The sequence below is a fragment of the Apodemus sylvaticus genome, chromosome 15 (assembly GCF_947179515.1).
Source record: "Apodemus sylvaticus chromosome 15, mApoSyl1.1, whole genome shotgun sequence".
Lineage (NCBI taxonomy): Eukaryota > Metazoa > Chordata > Mammalia > Rodentia > Muridae > Apodemus > Apodemus sylvaticus.
In genome coordinates, this window is record NC_067486.1 from 39,000,448 (window position 1) to 39,024,017 (window position 23,570).

Below are 23,570 nucleotides of genomic sequence, written 5' to 3' on the forward strand. Positions count from 1 at the left end.
CCTCCCACAGTTCCAACTCTCATCTGCAGGTAGAAGTGTTGATAATTTTGCAAATTCCCACTCTTGTGTTCTGAGGACCAAAGTCTTCTAACCTGGGATTGAGAAATCTGATCACATGTTCACTTCCTGCCCGATCTTCTCACTGTATACAGCACGCTGTGTTTGCAAACTCACTGAGCCTCAAAGATGCTGAGTTTATTCCCTTCGGAACAGGATTTGCACCATTCGAAGCATTCTCTCTGTTAGGCTTCTTTTGACTGTTTACATTCCGTTTTGCAGGATCAAATATCAGCACTTCGGATGGTTATTTTCTGACCAGTCTTTCAAAAATGACACTTGCCCCACTTCATCTATTTGTCAACCCGTTGTATGTTTTATGCACTATATCATTGAAAATCCATATTTATTTCTGTGCCTACTTCATTATTTAATGTCATTTTATCACACCAGAGGGCCAGTGGGACGGTTAATGCTTTTTACAGACTGCAACCTCGCCTCTCAGAATAGTACCTGGCATACAGAAGGGCCTTAATATTTGATGAACAGAGAAACTAATCAGTTCAAGCTTAACTTGTCAGATCCAGTTTTAGTACTCTCAACCCTGCCTTGCTCATCTATCCTTGTTCTGTTTTCTTTAGCTTGATGAATCTTCATTTATCCATGCTTTCAAGACAGGCATACTAATTGTTCTTCAAACCAAGAACATCCAAGGTCAATACTCATCTTTTCTCTCTGCCACCAACTCTACCTATGCCAAGGTCTTTGAAAGAGTCCTAAAATCTACTAATTTTACACCAAAAACATCCTTGCCAATTTAGACATACATAATTAAATTAATTTGTTACAATTCTTTTCAATCAACTATAAGTCAAAAGATAGTAAGAATAATCCAGTGAAATATGATGTGCTTTGCCTGATAGTTTAAGATAGTTGATACATTCTAAACTTTATTTCTCAGGCGATTCATTAATGTAAGCTTTCTTCTTCCCAAAGGGCTCTGTGCAGGATACTCCACACTATCAGATCTTGAGAATTAGGGCCATTTCTGACAGAGTTCAGAGTAAAGAAGAATAACTGTCTGGGATTTTCCTGGGTCAATGCACTGAGTTTTGTACAACTACATAATAAAATAAGTGTTGCTTTTAAAAGTATCCCTACATATTTGTGGCAAATGTACAACTTGGTCTTCATATGTGTTCCCTAACAAACTGTCCAGGAGCTGTCCCTGCCCTTGTAGCCCCTTGCCCCTACTTAGACTTCCTGGTTGGGTCTCAGTGGGAGAAGATATTCCTAGTTCTGCTGGGACCAGATGTCTCAGGCTGGAGTAGTACCCAGTGGAAGGGGGAAATGGGAGGAGGGCTTTGTAAGGGTAGGACTGGGAATGGGGATTGTGACAGGGATGTAAATTGAATAAAAAACAAATAAAAATAACAATAAAATATTTATCAAACAGGACAAAATATATATGAACTATTTACTACACAGAGGAGCGTAAGATCAGGAAAACAATGTAAATGTATGATTCCAGCACTTTTACGTTGTTTTGTTTTGTTTTTTCATGATTTGACATCATCAGGAATTTGATTTCTTAGAGCAACTGAACAGGTGCTGCTGGATTTATGCCTTTAGAGATCGCTTACATTGCCTACTTAGAAAGGTTCCAATCAAATGCAAATCACATATGTGTATACCTCGACCGCACACCAGGAAAGACACTGTGTTGTGATTATCAGAACATATAATCAAATATCCTACTAGTAAAACAGTTTCTGGGAACTTCATTCTTGATACATAGGAAAATACCATGCCTTTGTATTTGACATACAAAGATAGTGATTGGGAAGGAAGCATAAAACTTCAATTTTCATTTGCTCTAAAACTAACACTGTGAAGCATGGCTTCATTATTTCCGGAATAATTGGCCACTTCAGAGTCATTATTCTCTCATTCTTATTTTGAGCAGAATAAATGCTGCTTGCAGTACAGCAGGTGGGTCCTTTCCCTTCTGCTCCTCTAATCAGGACCTACACTTCCTGGATGAGCACAGGAGGCCCATCAATCAGATCCCTCTGCTCTGCTCGCTTCTTCCTCCTTTCTACAGTTCCTTTTCATTTATTTTAATGCCCACTTTCCAAAGCTCAAGATCTATATGAAAGATATCATTCCTGTGTTCTGATTGTTCACATCCTAAGACAGAGCACAGAAATAAAGCTGATGGTTTAGGTGACTCACTCTAAACACAATGGAGCAGAAGCCTGAAAGAAAGAAGGCACAAAATTAGTTCTCATTACATCTAGCAGGCTGAATTGTGTTCTGTATTTGCTTTGGTATAGAAAGCATCTCTAAATATTTGCTGAGCATATTGCAATATTGTAATTTCAAAAATTAAAATGACCCTATGCTAAAGAATAGGAACCTGCATGTAATGAATCGCAGCTTCACCATTTTAGACCACAAATACAAGATGGCATTTGAGTTTCATGGTTTAGTTTAACCACAGTCATTTTAATAGCTAGCTCACGAGAGTTTCTTTCATTAAATTTTCTGGGAAAGCTACCTTTATTAAAAGAATTGTTAGGAGAGTCTTCAGATGTTGAAGAATCAGTAAAATCTTGTTTCTGCTGCGTCTTTCTCTGACCTCTACAATAGGACTCGGAGAAAATGTCCCACTAAATATTAACAATTTGTACTTAGGAGACTAATCCAAAAGCATCTATGATTTCAAAGAAAACATTCATATACTGCAGTGTTATATATTTCCAGGAAATCTAATATGTTTGAATCTACTCGCTCATAGTTTTGCTTTGCTCTGACAAATTGTGACAGCTTAAACCATCCATATTTTTTCTCTTCCTTTTCTAATGGATGCTATTTTGAAGCATTTGAATCAAGTAGGAAAGGACATCATGTATATGAACTTTTTTTTCTTTCACAGTAGTAGGTAAATTGTTTAACACCAAAGCCCTAACAACAGCTCATTTTCTAGTTTATATTTTTCTATTTATTCTTGATGTGAGAAGCTATAATGCATTTCTGTAATTCATTTTTGCAGCATTATTGTTGATTCCATGAAATAAATGATCTGAAGTACTAAGGACACTCTTTAGATTTAGGTGCATTTCTAATGTATACATGAAAGGTACAGAAATGGCCAGTTCTACTCCTGGGAGAGCAGAGTTGTCACAAAGGGGATTACATTTAAATCTGAGGTAGAATTTTCTATAATGCAGAAAGTAAAAGCAATTTATAAACTGAATATACAAACACTTTGTTGTGCAACCTGATGCCTGGTGAGACATCAACAAACATTTCTTCACCTCAAATAAGGTAATGGTGACAGGCCATAGTATGGATACCACCACACACTGAACTCCAATTTGATGAACCAGTGTGTATTATTGAGGTTACTTCGAGAAGTTTGGGAGACAGGTAGTAATAGGAGCAATGTTGAATGAAAAACAGATGTTACACATAAAGTCCACACTAGCACAGGCAAATCATGAACACTGGAAACCCAGAGCTAACTACCTAACACACAGGTAGCACAACATATCAGAGTTTCTCTTCTAGGCAGTTCATTTTGTCAGAGCCTTTTCCAGCCTGCTCTCTGGTACATGCCTCTCCAGCAGTCCTTACTCCTTATATAATTTGGAAGAGAGAGGGGTCTAGTATATGTTGACATTTTAGGTATTTCCTGAATCTCCTTGGTTGTTTACTTTCTGAGTTAGTAGAGAACCCATCTGAGAGTGTATGGAGTCTTAAAATTGTTAAAAGAAAAAAAATCCTAGACCAATATGGTTCAACAATAAATATAGGGCCATGGCCAGGTGAAAAACATACTTGTAGGTAAAGATGAGAACATTGTAGTTTATTTTATAAATGAATGGTACTTGGTCTATTTTTATTTGTTTTATTTTAAAACTTTAAAAATAATATAATACCAATATAACAGAATTATAAATTAGTGTTTCAGTCTTCAAACATAGTACTATAAAAATATTGATCACTACCCATTCTTAATTTTAGAATATTAAAGATGAAGGGAAAATTTTGTGTCTATGAAGAATGCAAAAAAGTGAAAAATGCTGAATTCTGAGAATTATTTGCTTTAGTAGTTTACATTTTAATTGTTCTCCTTTAGAGTATTAACTAACAAACTTTTATAAGAGGAATCACTCATAGAGAAACTACCATTGATAACTGATTTGTGTGTTTGAAAATTTTCAAGTTAACAGTAATTTGCAAAATAATTTCAAAAAATTCTTTCTAACCATTCTTTCCCAAACACTTTAAAGTATACATATATAAATATCTAAAACTATGTTTTAGAGCAATATCAAGGTCTAAAGTTGTACTTCTTTGCTGACCAGATGACTTTCCCCCTTTTTTTAAAATTGAAAAAACAGTCAATGCTCATTTGACAATATATATATATATATGTATATATATATATATATATATATATATATATACATATATATATACACATAATCATTTCTAGAAGGTTAAGTGGATCCTTTTCATGTTAATTCCATATGGACTTATATTGAACTATTTATCTATCATTGTAGTATTATTTACATGAATTTTTTCTTTATGCTAGTTATCAGTATTATCACATACCTTGGAGTTATTCAAATACATATGGTAGGAACTTAACTAGAAAGTGGGTAAAAGGATTATGTCGGCTCTGATTTCATAAGTTGCAGTCTCTATTCCTGAGTATGTGTCTTAGTAGGTCTATCACAAGGCAGATCTTGAAAGTGAGAAAGAAGCATTGTAATGAACTGTTCACCATGTGCCCGCATGGACACAGAGAAACAATAAAGAGGCCAACTGTTCAATATCCCTGTCAGGGACTTAAGTCTTCCAAGTGTTCCTTTTTGTTGTTGTTGTTGTTGTTGTCGTCGTCGTTGTTTATTTTATGTACTGGAGTGCACTGTCACTGCCTTCAGACACATCAGAAGAGGGCATCAGATCCCATTTCAGATAGACATGAGCCGCCATGTTGTTGGTGGGAATTGAACTCAGTACCTCTGGAAGAGCAGACTGTGCTCTTAAACACTGGGCCATCTCTCCAGCTCCATTTAAGTTCCTTTAATGAAGTTCTTACATTCTTCAACAGCACTGAAGTTTGGCACCAAAGTTTTCAGGACTTGACTTTCTTCATATTTCAAACTGTAACGTTTTGATCTAATTTTCTTTACTATTAACAATGAGAGAGAGGGAGGGAGGGAGGGAGGGAGGGAGGGAGAGAGAGAGAGAGAGAGAGAGAGAGAGAGAGAGAGAGAGAGAGAGAGAGAGAGAGAGAGAGAGATATGAGAGAGAGATGGAGGGAGAGAGAGAGAAATCCAAGTTATAGCATGCCCTGTCTCTGTGAAGTATGTGGGGGGCGAGGGGGGAGCAGAGTCTGCAGAATCAGGTGTTTTCTGAAGAGGAGGAAAGAAAGAAAGTATTTTTCTGGGTCTCGGGCATTTTGCCTGAGCATTGAGTGTTTATTCTTTCAAAGTATAAATTGATGAAGACACAACATACCCAAATCTTTGGGACACAATGAAAGCAGTGCTAAGAGGAAAACTCATAGCCCTGAGTGCTTCCAAAAAGAAATGGAAGAGAGCATACACTAGCAGCTTAATGGCACATGTGAAAGCTCTGGAACAAAAAGAAGCTAATTCACCCAGGAGGAGTGGAAAACAGGAAAACATCAAACTCAGGGCTGAAATCAATCAAGTGGAAACAAAGAGAACCATACAAAGAATCAACAAAACCAGGAGCTGGTTCTTTGAGAAAATCAACAAGATAGATAAACCCTTAGCCAGACTGACCATAGGGCACAGAGAAAGTATCCAAATTAACAAAATTAGAAATGAAAAGGGAGATTTAACAACAGAAACGGATGAAATTCAAAAAATCATCAGATCCTACTACAAAAGCCTATACTTAACACAGCTGTAGAATCTGGAGGAAATTGAAATCCATTATTAGCAGTATAAATGATCATTTTAGGCTAACAATTTTAAGAAAGACTTTATATGAGTTTACATATTATAATATTTACCACATCACACAAAAGTTGAAATATAATCCTTAGGTTTGCTTTTCTTCTAACCCAACCCTTATTTAAATCAGTTGTTCTCACTCTGTGGGTTATGAACCTTTGTGGGGTGTTCAGAAGGTCAAAGACCCTTTCACATGAGTCACATAAGACCATCAAGAAACACAGAAACGTGATTTCTAGCAGTAGCAAAATTACAGTTATGAAGTAGCTGTAAAAATAATTTCGTTTGGAGGTCACCACAACATAGGAAATGTTTAAAAGGGTCAAAGCATTAGGAAGTTTGAGAGCCATTTGTTTAGACTGTTTTATATAGTTCTGGTAGTCTTCCATGCATTTCTTAGATAATAAGATACAGTGAGCCAATTTTGAGAAAATGCTCGAGTCAACACAGCTATCTGTATCTGTGTGTGTGTGTGTGTGTGTATTTCTTTGGTTCCAGTTTCAATGGGTCAGAAGACAGAACACTAACATTTGAATACTGAATTTGGTTTTTATTTGATATTATGTGGTATTTTCTATATTGTACAGAGATATTCTGAAAGACACAGTTATGCTTACAAACAATTTTCATTTAAATATTAAAACTTAAAATAAAACTTATAGTGTGTCCAGCCTCTGTGAAGTGTGTGGGGTGGGGGTGGGGTATGGGGGGAGGAGAGTATGTGAAACCAGGTGTTTCCTGAAGAGGAGGAAAGTAGGAATTTTTCTGGGTCTCAGGCATTTTACCTGAGCATTGAGTGTTTATTCTTTCAAAATATAAAGAGGAAATCCAAGTTGAAGTAAAAGGATATTTATGAGAAGAAACCCTGTTTATAAATATTATTAGTAATAGAAAGTATATCAGAAACAGAGTTAATTTTACTGTATAGGTTTTTTCATTCTGAGCTTGAAAACTGTCAGAACAATCCCTCTGTCATTATAAAGTCAGTCTGAAGGGAGAGGGTAAGAGCTATCTTCTATCCAATGAGTTATTTGTTTTTCTTGAAGAAAAAAATCAACATAAGGAAATCGCTAAGAGTTTTCAAGACAAATGTCTCTAAATACATTATTGCTGCCACGGTATAGTTTCTGGGTGTCATATAATATTTGTATAAATTACAAATGACAGCAAAGCAATCAGGCCACATTCAGAAAAACCCAGTGACACATAATTTAGTTGAATCTGAGGATTAGAATTAATTGTCTCTCTTTGTTCCACATTCTAAATCTTAGTAAATGATTCAGGATGTGTCATTACAGCTTAATATTTGCATGAAATCACAGTTTAGCTGGCATAATTTAACAGCAATTAAAAAGCTATTTAATCATCATGCAAATTGGTTGTGAGGGCCCTTGAGTAAGAAGGGTGTCTCTATTTTTTTAATTTTTTATCATATGTCTAAGCAGATAGTTCTATACTTGTGAACACCCATAACATAATTGATGAAATTTCCTAGCTGTAGAGGTATAAATGAGTAATAATTTATGTAATCAATTATAAATAAAAGAAAAATCATCAATATAAATGGCTTACCATGAGGCATTATTAAGATAATGAATTTGTATCCCTTGTGTGTAAGTTTAGGAAGATAGTAAAATGCACTTTTGATTCTGCGTTTGTTTATAATTTCCTCCATATTTTCTTGTCTGAAGGCACACATATATGCAAGCCCACAAAAACATAAAATGACATAAAGCAAGACATTCAGCAACCTTTAATAAAAATTCTCAACACCTTTCTAGGTCTAGAGTTAAGTAATAGAAATAATGGTGGCTAAAGATTCCTGCCTATACATGGCTGACATCAGAAATGCACAAAAGGAAATAGGCAAATATCTCAAAGCCAATGTAGTGACATGTGATTTATTGCTTGTATTTTGCTCATCAGCAGTATATGAGAGACCTTATTTCCATGGCCATTCTCAAACCATGCACCATACTGTACAGTGATTGTCTCCTAAAACATGTCATTCCCATACATTAAAACCTTTGACCCAGGTGTTGGCATGGTCCTGGAAAGGCTTGAAGTAGCATTGTAGGGGATTACCAGGACACAGAAATGGGTGGGGGTGATTGGGGAATGGGTAGATGGAAGAGGGCTTATGGGACTTATGGGGAGGGGGGAAGCAGGGAAGGGAAAATCATTTGGAATGTAAACAAATAATATAGAAAATAAATTTTTTAAAAAGTAAAAAAAAAAACCAAAAAACCAACAAACAAACAAACAAACAAAAACCTTTGCCCCATGTCTCCAGCTGCATATATAGCAGAGGATGGCCTTGTCAGACATCAGTGAGAGGAGAGTTCCTTGGTTCTGTGAAGGCTAGATGCCTCAGTGTAGGGTAATGCCTGTACAGGGAATCAGGAGTGGGTGGGTTGGTGAGCAGGGGGAGGGGGGATGGGATAGGGAGTTTTTGGAGGGAAAACCAGGAAAGGGGATAACATTTGACATGTATATAAAAAAATATTTATCTTATTAAAAAAAAATCAACCTTTGAGTCTGACTGGGAAAATGGTTCAGTATTTAGAAAAGTACGTTTTGTGAGGACTTGAGTTCAGACCTATAGAACCCATGTAAAAGCAGGATTCACAGAACAAGCTTTTTAAAAATCCTAACTCCCCAAAGAAGAAGATATGAAATGGACCAGTATAATACCCAAAAGCTTGTGAATTATAATCAGTAGAAAAGCAACAAGAAGGCCAGGTCTCAAACAAGGTAAAAGATAAAGACTGTTGCATAAAGTTGTCCACCGACCACCATTGGTCTCTGTGGCATTTGGATGCCTTCATTCACCCACAGTTATATACACACAATTATCCACATGTACACATGAATTGAGAGACACATATATATGCATACACACACATAGACATGCAAGCACACACACACACACACACACACACTCCTTCAACTTTCCTTTTGTTAGACAGAGGAAATTTGTAGCTGTTCTAGGTAATGTAACTAACTATCCTGAGTTATCTATAGTGCCCCTTGCTGCCCCATACAAGTCACTTCATGGATTCTCCAACTGCCTTCTAATCCAGGTGCCTCCCTGTCTGTTCCATGTTTGTTTTTAAGATTTTTTTCTTGACTAAAACTACATGCTCCTGACCCCTAATATTGCTAATTGCTAATGATTTCTTATCATGTTACCAAGAGTTAACTTCCTTCTGATTGTTTCTACTTCAGCTCATGCCCTTTAAGATTCTAAAATTCCAATTTTTATCATTAGTAACTGCTGCTCTAAGTTTGTTTTTTCGTCCCCTTCACTAAAAGTCGCTGCAACAATGCAGGAATAATACCACACCTACCAGAGTATCAGTCACATAGTAGTCATTAAAAAAAAATCCATTCATTTAATGAATAAATGAACATAAGTTGACAGTCAAAAGATGTCTACATCACAATTTGAATTTCTTCCCTAAGATATTATTGAAGAATTTCTACTTATTGAGCAGGTTCTCTTGAAAAAGAAAATTTCAGGACTCTAGATTTCTTCAAATGAAAGATTCTAAATTGTCTGAAAAAATGTGGGTTGTTCCAGCATTTGTATAATGAGCTATTTTTCAACCATTTATAAACAATATTCTTATGGTATAGAAAACCAAAAAGAAGATGACCACAGACATGAGGAGAGCAACCCAACTTAAGTGTCCTTGACAACAATGAAGAGAGAATTGACTTAGACTTCTTTAGGGATATTTTCTCTGAATTTCATTCCTATACCATTTTGAAATAGTCTTCCCACTCAAAATTAATTATAATATATTTCCAACAGCTGGAAAATATGTCCTATGTATTTGACAAAGAAAATAAATGGGTGTTTTTTTTTCTACACAATAATGAGAATATGTGATGAGTACACATACCACAGTTGGTTTCAAATTATGAAAATGGTAAGGTAATTATTGAGGATATTAGGAGGCATATCTCATAATTTACAATTTCCATCAATTATATATTTACAGAAAACAAACTTTAAAAGTGGCCTTTGGAGATATATAGACTTTGATATTAAATATTAAAGTTTAAGTTCTCAAGTATTAAGAAATGTACAGTATTCACCATTAAAGACTTCCTCCTTGAGCTTCATCAGATATTTAAACATGTTCTTTATAGTTACTGTGGAAAATGGCTACCAATTAATATTAAAAATCAGCAGCATGCACTTATGAATATTTCTGTGTTGTACCACCATCCTTCACTGTCCTATACAAATACAACTTCTTTTCTAATTGCTTTTCCCCAGGACCACCTTCAGCTCCTAGAAATGTGGCTTTTAGCATCAATGAAACAGCCCTTATTTTGGAATGGAGCCCACCCAGTGACACAGGAGGGAGGAAAGATCTCACATACAGTGTAATCTGTAAGAAATGTGGCTTAGACACTAGCCAGTGTGAGGACTGCGGTGGAGGACTCCGCTTCATCCCAAGACACACTGGACTGATCAACAACTCTGTGGTAGTACTTGACTTTGTGTCTCACGTCAATTATACCTTTGAAATAGAAGCTATGAATGGAGTTTCTGAGATGAGCATCTCCCCCAAGCCATTCACAGCTATTACAGTAACCACAGACCAAGATGGTAAGTACCATTGCTATTCTCTCAAAATTGACTCCCAGTTCTCTTTTATGGGTAACATGCATGGACTAGCTTAGTTTAATTAAGTTTAGTGGAAATATTCATACAATAGACAAAAGCATGATCTCTTTGCTTTTATATCTTATCATGATAAAATAAAAGATGTTTTGTTTTTGGTTTGTTGCTATTGTTGTTCTTGGTGGTGGTTGTGGTTTGGTTTGCTTGTTTTTGGTTTTTTATCCTAAGCAGTTTGGCTGGTAAGATAAAATGCTTCTCTGTAATGAGTGTTTATAATTTTAATATAACAAGACACCGATATTTCTTAATAAGTGCATATTTAATTTTGCCAGTGAAAGGTAGTGATAAATAAAATGTTGCTAAATGGGTTGAAATTCAATCAGCACACTTAGGTTTTCCATCCTTTTAAATGTCAGATAAAACAAATAACAACAAGTTATTTAATTATAATTAATCAGTAGTCTTAAAAGTGGCAGCTAATGTGTTTAACAATATCATACCATTTTAAAGAAAGTCCAACCACAGTAACAGAATTAATCACACACACACACACACACACACACACACACACACAGAGACATACATGCACACACACACATACATTCAAATACTATTGTTCATGTGATATTATGAAAACAATTTAAACTGACTTAAAATGTGATAAATTTAGTTAAATATATCATTATATGATTACAAAATTATATTCTTATGAAGTCAGGCATAAATACTCATAATTTTTTCAGTATATGCTGTCTTCTCTGCCAACATAATTATATTATAGAATGTGATAAAGAAAAGATACAAAGTCTTAAAATGTCTTTTAAGAAGCAATCACAAATGATATGGATATACAAGGCTGTTTTACAATAAAAAGAATTGGCAAATACACATAACATGAAATTATAAGACTGGCAAGTCTTATAGGCTTTATTAGTTTGATATATCACCTGTAACTTCCTGTAGCAGGATGTATCACAAACATTCTGTACTTTTTGACTTATACAGCAATTTCTCTTTCACAGTGCTACAGACTGTAAGTTGATAGAAAGACTGATTCCACCTTGAAATGGTTTATGAACTTTTCAAAACAGCAAACTTTTTCCATGTCTCCATGTGGTCTTTTGGTCTTGTATCCAGTCCCCAAAAATTCCCTTTGTGCATGGACATCAGTTATTGAATCATGACCACTATTGTAACCTTAGGTTTCCTGAATAACTCATTAAAGGCTTATGGCCAAATATATCATGCTTTTAGTAGATTTCATCTATTGAGTAAAGAATAATAGAATAATTCAGCTCATGGCATAAACTAAATATTTACATTACTTAGTATAAACTAAATCTTTATAAGAATAATAACCAAAACTTAGTATTCTTTATAACAAAATGAGAGGGAATGTAGATATAGTTTTGAGGTTAATAGCCATTGTTGCTTTTCCAGAAAACACACACACACACACACACACAATCCTGAAAGCAAAGAAGTCATGTTTCAGTTTCCATCACCCATGTTAGAAGGTTGAAAACAAAATAGAACTATAGCTCCAGTAAATCCAGTGCTTTCCTCCCTTCCCCAGCTGTACTTGAACACATATGGCAGGCACTAATCAAAACTAACACATAATAAAATGAATCTTAAAAGAAATAAATCATACTGATTGTATTGGAATGCTAGTCAACATTAAATAGGATCAAACTTTTGCTACATACATCTTGGATGACCCCTGCGGACATGATGTTAATTTTCCAAAGAAAGCGCAAAAGAATCTGTCCGATATGATTCCATCATATAACATTCTTGAAATAAAAATTAGGGAAAATATTAGAATAGTATATTTGGAGGAGTGATGTAGCCTGGGTTGGGTAGCAAGAAAAAACCCCATGATCATCATTAAAACAATTCTTAGCTCACTACCTGCTCATATTATACCTTTAATGAACAATCTCATTTAAAAACAATTTTATTGTAATATTTCTGTGACAGAGAAGTAGAAAGAATGAATTTTTATAATCTTAGAATGAAATATACTTGATCAGACTTTCAAAGAAGACCTAATACAAATACTCTTCAAACAATTCTACAAAACAAAAACAAAAGAAACACTACCAAATTTATTCTACAAAGCCACAGTTACACTGATCCCAAAACCACACAAAGACCCAACAAAGAAAGAGAACTTCAGATCAATTACCATTATGAATATCAATGCAAAAATATTCAATAAACTTCTTGCAAGCCAAATCCAAAAGCACATCAAAATTATCATTCACCATGATCAAGTAGGCTTCATCACAGGGAGGCAGGGATGGTTCAATATACTGAAATCCATCAACATAATCCACTACATAAAAAAAAAACCTCAAAGAAAGAAAACCACATGATCATTTCATTAAATGCTGAAAATGCATTTGACAAAATTCAATATCCCTACATGGTAAAAGCCTTGAAAATCAGGGATTCAAGGTTGAAACCTAAACATACTAAATGCAACATACAGCAAACCAGTAGCCAACATCAAACTAAATGGAGAGAAATGTGAAGCAATCCCACTAAAATCAGGGAATAGACAAGGCTGCCCACTCTCTCCCTACCTATGCAATATAGTACTCAAAGTCCTAGCCAGAACAATGAGAAAACAAAAGGAGGTCAAAGGGATACAAATTGGAAAGGAAGAAGTCAAAATATCACTATTTGCAGATAATATGATAGTATACTTAAGAGGCCTCAAAAACTCCACCAGAGAACTCCTAAGCCTTAAAAACAACTTCAGCAAAGTGGCTGGATATAAAATTAACTCAAACAAATCACTACCCTTCCTCTACTCAAAGAAAAAACAGGCTGAGAAAGAAATTAAATAAATTACACCCGTCACAATAGTCACAAACAATATAAAATTCCTTGATGTGATTCTAACGAAACAAGTAAAAGATCTGTAAGACAAGAACTTCAGTCTGAAGAAAGAAATCAAAGAAGACCTCAGAAGATGGAAAGATCTTCCATTCTCATGGATTGGTAAGGCTAATATAGTAAAAATGGCTATCTTGCAGAAGCAATCTACAGATTCGGTACAATCCCCATCAAAATTCTAACTCAATTCTTCATAGAGCAAGAAAGAGCAATTCTCAAATTCATTTTGAATAACAAGGATAGGGAAAACTATTCTCACCAATGAAAGAACATCTGGGGTAATCACCATTCCTGACCTCAAGCTATATTACAGAGCAATAGTGATAAAAACTGATATTGGTACAGTGACTGGCAGGTAGGTCAGTGCAATAGAACTGAAGACCCAGAAATGAACCCACACACCTATGGTCACTTGATCTTTGACAAAGAAGCTAAAACAATAAATTGGAAAAAAGGCAGCATTTTCAATAAATGGTGCTGGTTCAACTGATGGTCAACACGTAGAAGAATGCAAATTGGTCCATTCCTTAGCACCCCCCCCACACTTGAGGATTTTTGTTCGAATATTTTCTTTATTTATATTTCAAATGTTTTCCCCTTTCCAGGTCTCCGCTTCAGAAACCTTTGTCCTATTCCCCTTCCCCCTACCTATATGAGAGTGTTCCCTGACCCACCCATCCATTCCTGCCTTCCTGCCCTGGCATTCCCCTACACTGGGGCATCAAATGCCCTAAGGCCCAAGGGCCTCTACTCCCATTGATGTTCAACAAAGCTATCCTCTGCCACATATGTGACCAGAGCCATGAGTCCCTCCATGTGTATTCTTTGGTAAATGTTCCAGTCCCCTGGAGCTCCAGGGGGTGTGGCCAGTTGACATTGTTGTTCCCTCCATCAGGCTGCAAATCCCCTCAGCTTCTTCAGTCCCTTCTCCAACTCATCCACCAGGGACCCCATGCTAAGTCCAATGGTTGGTTACAAACACCTGCCTCTGTATTTGTCAGGCTCTGGTAAAGCCTATCAGGAGCAAGCCATATTAGGCTTCCTTCAAAAAGGACAGCACTACATCCACAATAGCTTCTAGATTTGCTGGCTGTATATAGGATGGATCCCCAGGTGGGGCAGTCTCTGTATAGCCTTTCCTTCAGTCTCTGCTCTACACTTTGTTTCCATGTTTCCTCCTGTGAGTATTTTGTACCCCCTTCTAAGAAGGACCACACTTTGTTCTTCCTTCTTCTTGGGATTCATATGGTCTGTGAATTGAATCTTGGGTATTCTGGATTTTTGGGCTAATATCCACTTTTCACTGAGTACATACCACGTGTCTTCTTATGTGACTGAATTACTTCATGAAGTCATTGTTTTTAATAGTGAAGTTGTATGTCATTGTTAAAAATGCACCACTATTTCTATATCCATTCCTCTGTTGAGAGACATCCGGGTTCTTTCCAACTTCTAGCTAATATAAATAAGGCTACTATGAACATAGTGGAGCATGTGTCCTTATTAAACATTGGGGCATATTCTGAGTATATTCCCAGGAGTGGTATAGCTGGGTCCTCAGGTAGCAGTATGTCTAATTTTCTGAGGAAACACCATACAGATTTCTAGAGTGGTTGTATTGGCTTACAATCCTACTATTATTGAAGGAGTACTCCTTTTTCTACACCTCCACATCAGTTGACACCTGCATTTTTTATCTTAACCATTCTGATTAATGTGAGGTGGGGCCCTGAGCTGATACTGTGCCACAGTGCTTCATACACATATACCACTGGGAGAGAGTTAGTCTCCCAGGAGTGCAAAATTTATCCATTCTTTTCTCCCTGTACAAGTCCAAGTGAATCAAGGATCTCCATATAAAACCAGGTACACTGAAACTAATAGAAGAGAAAGTTGGGAAAAGCCTAGAACATATGGACATAAGGTAAAATTTCCTGGACAGAATACCAATGGCTTATGCTCTAAGATCAACAATAAACAAATGGGACTGCATAAAATCGCAAAGCTTCTGTAAGGCAAAGGACACTCTCAGTAGGAGAAAACAGCAACCAAAAGATTGGGAAAAGTTCTTTGCCAATCCTATATCCGATAGAGGGCTAATATCCAATAGATACAAAGAACTCAAGAAGTTAGACTCCAGAGAATCAAGAAATCCTATTAAAAATGGGGTACAGGGCTAAACAAAGCATTCTCAACTGAGAAATATCAACTGGCCTAGAAACACCTAAAGAAATGTTCAACATCATTAATCAACAGGGAAATGCAAATCAAAATGACCCTGAGATTCCATCTCACACCCGTGAGAAAACTCACTTGACAGTAGATGCTGGCAAGGATGTGGAGAAAGAGGAACACTCCTTCACTGCTGGTGGGATCGCAAGCTGGTACAACCACTCTGGAAATCATTCTGGCCATCCCTCAGAAAATTGGACATAGTATTACAGCTATACCTCTCCTGGGCATATACCCAGAAGATGCTCTAACATGTAATAAGGACACATGTCCACTATTGTACTGGCTGGTTTTGTGTACAAACTTGACACAGAATGGAGTTCTCACAGAGAAAGGAGATTCAGTAGGGGGAGTGACTCCATGAGATCCAACTGTAGGGCATTTTCTCAATTAGTGATCAAGGGGGGAGGGCCCCTTGTGGGTGGTGTCATCCCTCAGCTGGTAGTCTTAGTTCTATAAGAGAGCAGGTTGAGCAAGCCATGGGAAGCAAGCCAGTCAGTAATATCTGCCCATGGCCTCTGCATCAGATCCTGCTTCCTGACCTGCTTGAGTTCCAGATCTGACTTCCTTTGGTGATGAACAGCTATGTGGAAGTGTATGCTGAATAAACCCCCTTTTCCCCAACTTGCTTCTTGGTTATGCTGTTTGTGCAAGAATAGAAATTGGGCATGTCACTTCCAAAGGACCCTGCTATACCACTCCTGGGCATATACCCAGAGGATTCCCCAGTATATAATAAGGATACATGCTCCACTATGTTCATAAAAGCCCTATTTATAATAGCCAGAAGCTGGAAAGAATCCAAATGTCCCTCAACAGAGGAATGAATACAAAAAATGTGGTATATATACACAATGGAGTACTATTCAGCCATTAGAAACAATGAATTCATGAAATTCATAGACAAATGGGTGGAGCTGGAGAACATCATACTAAGTGAGGTAACCCAGTCTCAAAAGATCACTCATGGAATGCACTCACTGATAGATATTAACCTAGAAACTTGGAATACCCAAGAAATAATCTACATATCAAATGATGTCCAAGAACGGAGGAGTGGCCCCTGGTTCTGGAAAAGCTCAGTGCAGCAGTGTAGGGCAATACCAGAACAGAGAAGTGGGAAGGAGTGGATGGGGGAACAAGCAGAAGAAGTGGGCTTATGGGACTTTAGGGGAGTTGGGAGCCAGGAAAGGTGAAATCATTTGAATTTTAAATAAAAATATATCAAATGAAAAAATAAATCATAAAAAATAAAAAAATAAAAAATAAACAATGACTAAGACAAATGGGTAAAAGAAGTGGGTATTATTGTGACAACCTGACCATCTTTTGGGGAGGACTGTGGAAGGACTTTAGGACTTTTTATTAGAAAAGCCATTTGGATGTTAAGAGTTCTGTGGGATGTTAGATAGGAGACTGGAAAATAATGCTAAGAACAGTACAGAAGACAGAGGCCTGGAATGTGAAATTTCAGTGGGAAGATTAAAGACTCTTATCAGGGCTATGTTTTGATTGTGAAGATTCCGTAGTTTTGGTTAGCTGGGGCTAAAGAATTGGCTGTGAGTAACAAGATACCAGAAACACTAAAGTGAACCATTGTATTACTGGGACTATTGATGCTAAGAAATTATTGATGATTAGGAAGAGACCAGCATCACTGAGGTGAAATCTTCTGAGAAGTGTGTTCTGAGGGCACAGAGGCTGTGTTCCAGAGATACCTAAGGTTGTGCCTTGTGCTGCAGCAGGACTTGGTATTATGTAATAGTCACTCAGGTGATACTGGTTTTGAAGGCATGAAGGGGTCATAAAGAACAGCTGGGGCTCAGCACTGTGAGAGGCCATGGAAGGTTATTGGTGAAGGTTCAACCACAGTTGCAGTTGATGGCGCAGGACTGAAGGCATCATGTAAAGGGGTTGAGGCTTGGCACTATGAGAGGCTATTGGTGAAGCCTAATTACACTAGAAGACAGCAATGTTTTGGAGATGCCAGTGCTATGAGATGACCACCAAGAACAGCAGCAGCAGTAGAGTACAGGCAGCTGAACCCTAGATGACAAGGTATATGTTACAAAAGTCAGAGCTGTAGAAGTGACCCAAGCCCTTGGAAGAGCCCAGAAGACTGTGAGATGGTTCCTAGACATTGAATGGTTGGAGTCTGATTTTTCTTTTAATTGGGACTGTGCCCTGATATTTTTCCCTCTTGAAGGAAGAACGTATTTTAGTGGAGTCCACAGTTAAGAGACTTTGAATTTTTATAGGACTTTGTATTTTAGATATTAGACATTTGATATTAGACATTTAATATTAGACATTTTAAAGGGATCAAACTTTTAATATGTAAAGACAGTGGGACTTTTAATGTTATTTAGATCTTGGAGATGAATTAAAAAGTAAGGGTTGAGGCTTAATGGTGATGTTTTTGTGTCTCAAGTTGACAAGGATTCAAATGTACTGGCTGTTTTTGTGTGTTAACTTGTCACAGGCTGGAGTTATCACAGAGAAAAGAGCTTCAGATAGGGAAGTGCCTCCATGAGATCCAGCTGTGGGGCATTTTCTCAATTAGGGTCCAAGTGGGGAGGGTGTAGCCACTTGTGGGTGGTACCATCCCTGGGCTGGTGGTCTTGAGTTCTATAAGAGAGCTGGCTGAACAGGCCAGGGAAAGGAAGTCAGTAAGTAACATCTGCCCATGGCCTTTGCATTAGTTACAGTTTACTGACCTGCTTGAGTTCCAGTCCTGACTTCCTTTATTGATGAATAGCAGTGTGGAAGTGAAGGCTGACTAAACCCTTTCCTCCCCAACTTGCTTCTTTATCATGATGTTTGTGCAGGAACAGAAAGCCTGACTAAGACAACTATGTTCGTAGCAGCCATATTTATGATAAGCAGAAGACAGAAAGAACCCAGATGTCCCTCAAAAGAGGAATGGATACCAAAAATGTGATACATTTACACGATGGAGTACTATTAAAAACAATGACTTCATGGAATTTGCATGCAAATTGATGGATCTAGAAAATATCATCCAGAGTGAGGTAATATGGTCACAAAAGGACACACATGGCATGAACTCACTGATAAGTGGATATTAGGCAAAGAGCTTGAAATACAACTTGAAATACAACCACATGAAGCTCAAGAGGAAGGAAGACCAAAGAGTAGATGCTTCAGTCCTACTTAGAAGGGGAAACAAAATAATCAGGGAAGTAAAGGGTGGGAGGGACTTGGGAGGAAGAGAAGATGGAGAGAAGAAAAGATGGACACAATTGTGTATGGGAGATGATGGAGGAGATGTGCAGAGCATCAGGAAAATGAAGAGAGGTGTGTAGTAACAATGAGGGATGGGGATCTGGGGGTAGCAACGCACAAGTCTCAGATGCCAGGAAAGCAAGAGTCTCCCAGGGTCCCACTGGGATGACATTAGCTAAAATACCCACAACAGGGTGGGAGCACCTGACCAGACCATGTCCAGAGGGTTAGGCATGCTCTACTCCCCCTCAACCCGCCACTCCCAGAATGTTGGGCCACTCATCCGTTTCTAAAATTTTATCTCAGAATTGCTCCTGTCTAAAGGAAATACAGAGACAAAGAGTGGAGCAGAGATGAAGAAAAGGTCATCTGGAGACTGCCCCACCTGGGGATCCATCCCACCTGCAGATACCAAACCCAGACACAATTGTTGACAGGAGCCTGATACAGTTGTCTCCTGAGAAGCTCTGCCAGACCCTGACCAATATAGATGTGGATGCTTGTAGCCAACCATGGGACTTAGCACTGAGACCTCACTGGAGGAATTAGGGTAGGACTGAAGGAACTGAAAGGGCCTTATCTAGTATCAATGGGAGGGGAGGCCCTTGATTCTGTGAGGACTTGATGTTCCAGTGTAGAGGAATGCTAGGGAAATAAGGTGGGAGTGGGTAGGTGGGTGAAGAAACACTCTCATAGAATCAGGATAAAGGTGGATGGGATAGGGATTTGCAGAGGGAAAACCAGGAAAGGGGATAACATTCAAAATATAAATAAAATATTCATTTAACAAAAGGAAATATACTTGATTATACTATAGATGTGATAAATTACATGCACAAACACTGTGAATGTACTAATGTCAACTTCATTTATCTTACTCTGTGTATTCAAGCAGGACACACCAGGGTGGGGGGACACCTGAGGGAGGGCACCCTCTCAGAGGCAAAGGGTAGGAGTGCTGGGGGAAAGAACTCTGCGAGGGGTTACCAGGAGAGGGAGCAATATTTGGGAGCTAATAAATAAAATAATTAATAAAAATGAAAAAATCTTATATATGTGAATATATCACAATAAAACTTTAAATTTCTACTCAAAGTAAATAAGAAATAGTTGTAAAATTTTAATTAATGTCAAATATCGCATAAATTGTCTTTCTGATAAACTCCAGATTTGGCTCTGATAAATAAAATCAAGGGAAATATAATTGTCCAAATCTTTATGTTTATTCAGCAGTTTTCTCCTCCATTAGGAAAATAGTCACCCATCAAATAATTTGCTTGATGGTTGCTCATATGGGATTCCTGCTTACTTCTTTTCTCTATATCCTTTGGTATGAGCAGAATCTTGCTGAGTGTGGCATCAGTAAAAAGCACATTAGAATCTTCATTTCTCTGCTACCACTAGTTGATTATTTCCAAGGCTTCTATTGTTGCTAACTTACTAAATTACAATGTACTAGTACTATCACTATCATTTGTTGTACAATAAAGCATAAAACATATCAAGATTTAAGATTTTATTTTAAATAATGTTATCTTTAAGCATGTTTATATACTTTTGCTCATAAACACAGCAACCTTTCATTATAAGATTTAAAAAGTTAATTCAGTATACTTCTCTTTCACAGAGACATAATATAAATAGTATTCCACTTTTTAAGTAAGATAATTCATTAAAAGTATAATACCAGAGGCTGGTAAAATGACTTAACAGTTGAGACAACTCAGTGGTCTTACAAAGAATCAGGATTCTTATAAAGAAACCATAGTAGGAAGATTACAAACTTTATTTACATGTGATCTGACTTCTGGACTTGTGATACTTGAACACAAATAGTACACTTAAATTTATGCAGGTGCACATATACACATAAATTTAAAAGCAAATAAATTATTTTTTAAAGTTTACATATATATGAAGTTTACATATATATGAAAATAATAAGTAGTTTCCACTTATTAAAACTATATATCGGGCAGCAGCGGCGGCGGCGGCGGCGGCAGTGCAGCAGTGGCTGGCCCAGCTGAAGGGCCATCAGCAGTGGAACCAAGGCGACACAGGGTCCAGTTAGGCCCTGCACCCACAACCACTGACCTTCGCTGACCAGCCGGGCTACAAGCTGCGGTTTTGCGGCGCCTTTCGCTGCACGGAAGCCACTTCAGAACTCGGCCTCCTGCCAGTCAGGAGAGGCTCACCACCATCTTGGTTTCAGACTCCGGACAGATCAGACAGAATGAGGTACACAAACATAATCCGAGGCCAACGTCGCGGGGGTCTGAGCCCGACAGGCGTTGGCCTGCACCCAGGCCATGGGCTGTTCTGGGGGCCATCAGGGTGTCAAACCAGCCAGGAGGTTTTTTTGCCCTGGCCAGCGCACGCACCGCCATTTTGCCTACAGGACCAAGAGTGCTCGGGAGGGCAGAGACAGCTAACAAGCATAGCCTGAGGCTAACAAAGTGGGGGTCTAGGCACCATCAGGCCCTGGACTGACCCCAAGAACTGGGTGGCTTGGTGGGACATCTGTGTGTCAACCCGCCCAGGAGGTTGTTAGCACAGCAGACTCTCCCTGCGCTTTCAGGGAGCTCCAGCACGCATGCCCTCCATCCTGGTCACCTGGCAGACCCAATTAACAGTCATAGCCCTAGGGGAACTTTGCTCGGACCTTGGCCTCCCAGGCATTTGCCTGGACTCAGGGCCTGGGAGGCCAGGCTAACCTTGTGTGAGCCAGCCCGGTTGGGGGATTGGCTGCCCAGCGGAGTGAGCAGAACACAGGGGAGGTCACAGCAGCATACACCATCGGCGCTCCCTGGGGGTGCACACGGGCTCCATCTGGTCCACAGACACAATCTGGGGCAAGGCCTCAGGCGGGAGCCCTCAGCTCAACTCTCTCTGCTTCCAGATCCAGATCAGCCTGGGCGGCTGCACCACATCCCCAGGTCCTACAAGAGGCTAGAGGGGCTTCCGGGCGGCCAGCTGGGATAAGTCGTGTGCTCCAGTGAATCCAGCGGGCCCCAGCGGAAGCCTTCGGGAGCCTGCTTCGGGATCTGAACAGCCTGGGCAGCAACACCCTGTCTACAGGCAGTGCAGGAGGTAAGCTGTGCACCAGAGGCCAACTGGGAAGGTGCAGCTTGCATTGGTGAGTCCATCACTGACAAGACAAATTAACACCAGTGAGAACTAGAGGGCAAAAAGCAAACGCAGGAATGTCACTAAAAGAAATCAAGGCAATATGGCAACATCTGAACCCAATTCTCCTCTACCAACATGTCCTGGATACCCCAACACACCAGTAAAACAAGATTTGGATTTAAAATCACTGGTCATGATGCTGGTACAGGAACACATGAAGGACATACTTAAAGAAATTCAGAAGAAAATGGATCAAAAGTTAGAAGCCCTTGCAAGGGAAACACAAAAATCATTGAAAGAAATCCAGGAGAATATAAAAGCCAACAATGAGGAAACACAAAAAAAAAACTTAAAGAAATACAGGAGAACTTTGGTCAACAGGCTGAGGTCATGAAAGATGAAACACAAAAATCTCTTAAAGAATTACAGGAAAGCACAAACAAGCAAGTGAAGGAGCTAAGCAAAACCATCTAGGATCTAAAATCAGAAGTAGAAACAACTAAGAAAACTCAAAAGGAGACAACTTTGGAGATAGAAAGCCTTGGGAAGAAATCAGGGGACATAGATGCAAATATCAACAACAGAATACAAGAGATAGAAGAAAGAATCTCAGATGCTGAAGATTCCATAGAAACCATGCACTCAACAGTTATAGAAAATGCAAAAATGCAAAAAGCTTGTAACCCAAAATATCCAGGAAATCCAGGACACAATGAGAAGACCAAACCTAAGGATTATAGGCATAGATGAGAGTGAAGATTTACAACTTAAAGGGCCAGCAAATATCTTCAATAAAATTATGGAAGAAAAGTTCCCTAACCTAAAGAGAGAGATGCCCCATGAATATGCAAGAAGCCTACAGAACTCCAAACAGACTGGACCAGAACAGAAATACTTCCTGTCACATAATAATCAAAACACCAAATGTTCTAAACAAAGAAAGAATATTAAAGGCAGTAAGAGAAAAAGGCCAAGTAACATATAAAGGAAGACCTATCAGAATCACAGCAGACTTTTCACCTGAGACTATGAAGGCTAGAAGGTCCTGGGCAGATCTCATGCAGACTCTAAGAGAACACAAATGCCAACCAAAACTACTATATCCAGCAAAACTCTCAATCACCATAGATGGAGAAACTAAGATATTTCATGACAAAACCAAGTTTACCCAATATCTATCCACAAACCCAGCACTACAAAGGATAATAGGAGGACACCACCAATACAAGGAGGGAAACTTCACCCTGGAAAAAGCAAGATAGTAACCTTTCATCAAACCCAAAAGAAGTTAAGCATTCAAATTTAAAAAATAACGTCAAAAATGATAGGAAGTAACAATCACTATTCCTTAATATCTCTTAACATCAATGGACTTAATGCCCCAATGAAAAGACACAGACTAACTGACTGGATATGTA

At 38.2% G+C, this 23,570-nt stretch overlaps 1 protein-coding gene across 1 annotated transcript in view; it reads left to right on the forward strand.

The window, feature by feature from the left end:
- Epha6 (EPH receptor A6) overlaps nt 1-23,570 on the forward strand; it is a 993,878-nt gene that overhangs the window by 389,306 nt on the left and 581,002 nt on the right. The window contains exon 5 of the mRNA XM_052158907.1: nt 10,288-10,623. Within this exon, the coding sequence (XP_052014867.1) occupies nt 10,288-10,623 (336 nt within the window). The remainder of the gene's footprint in view (nt 1-10,287; nt 10,624-23,570) is intronic.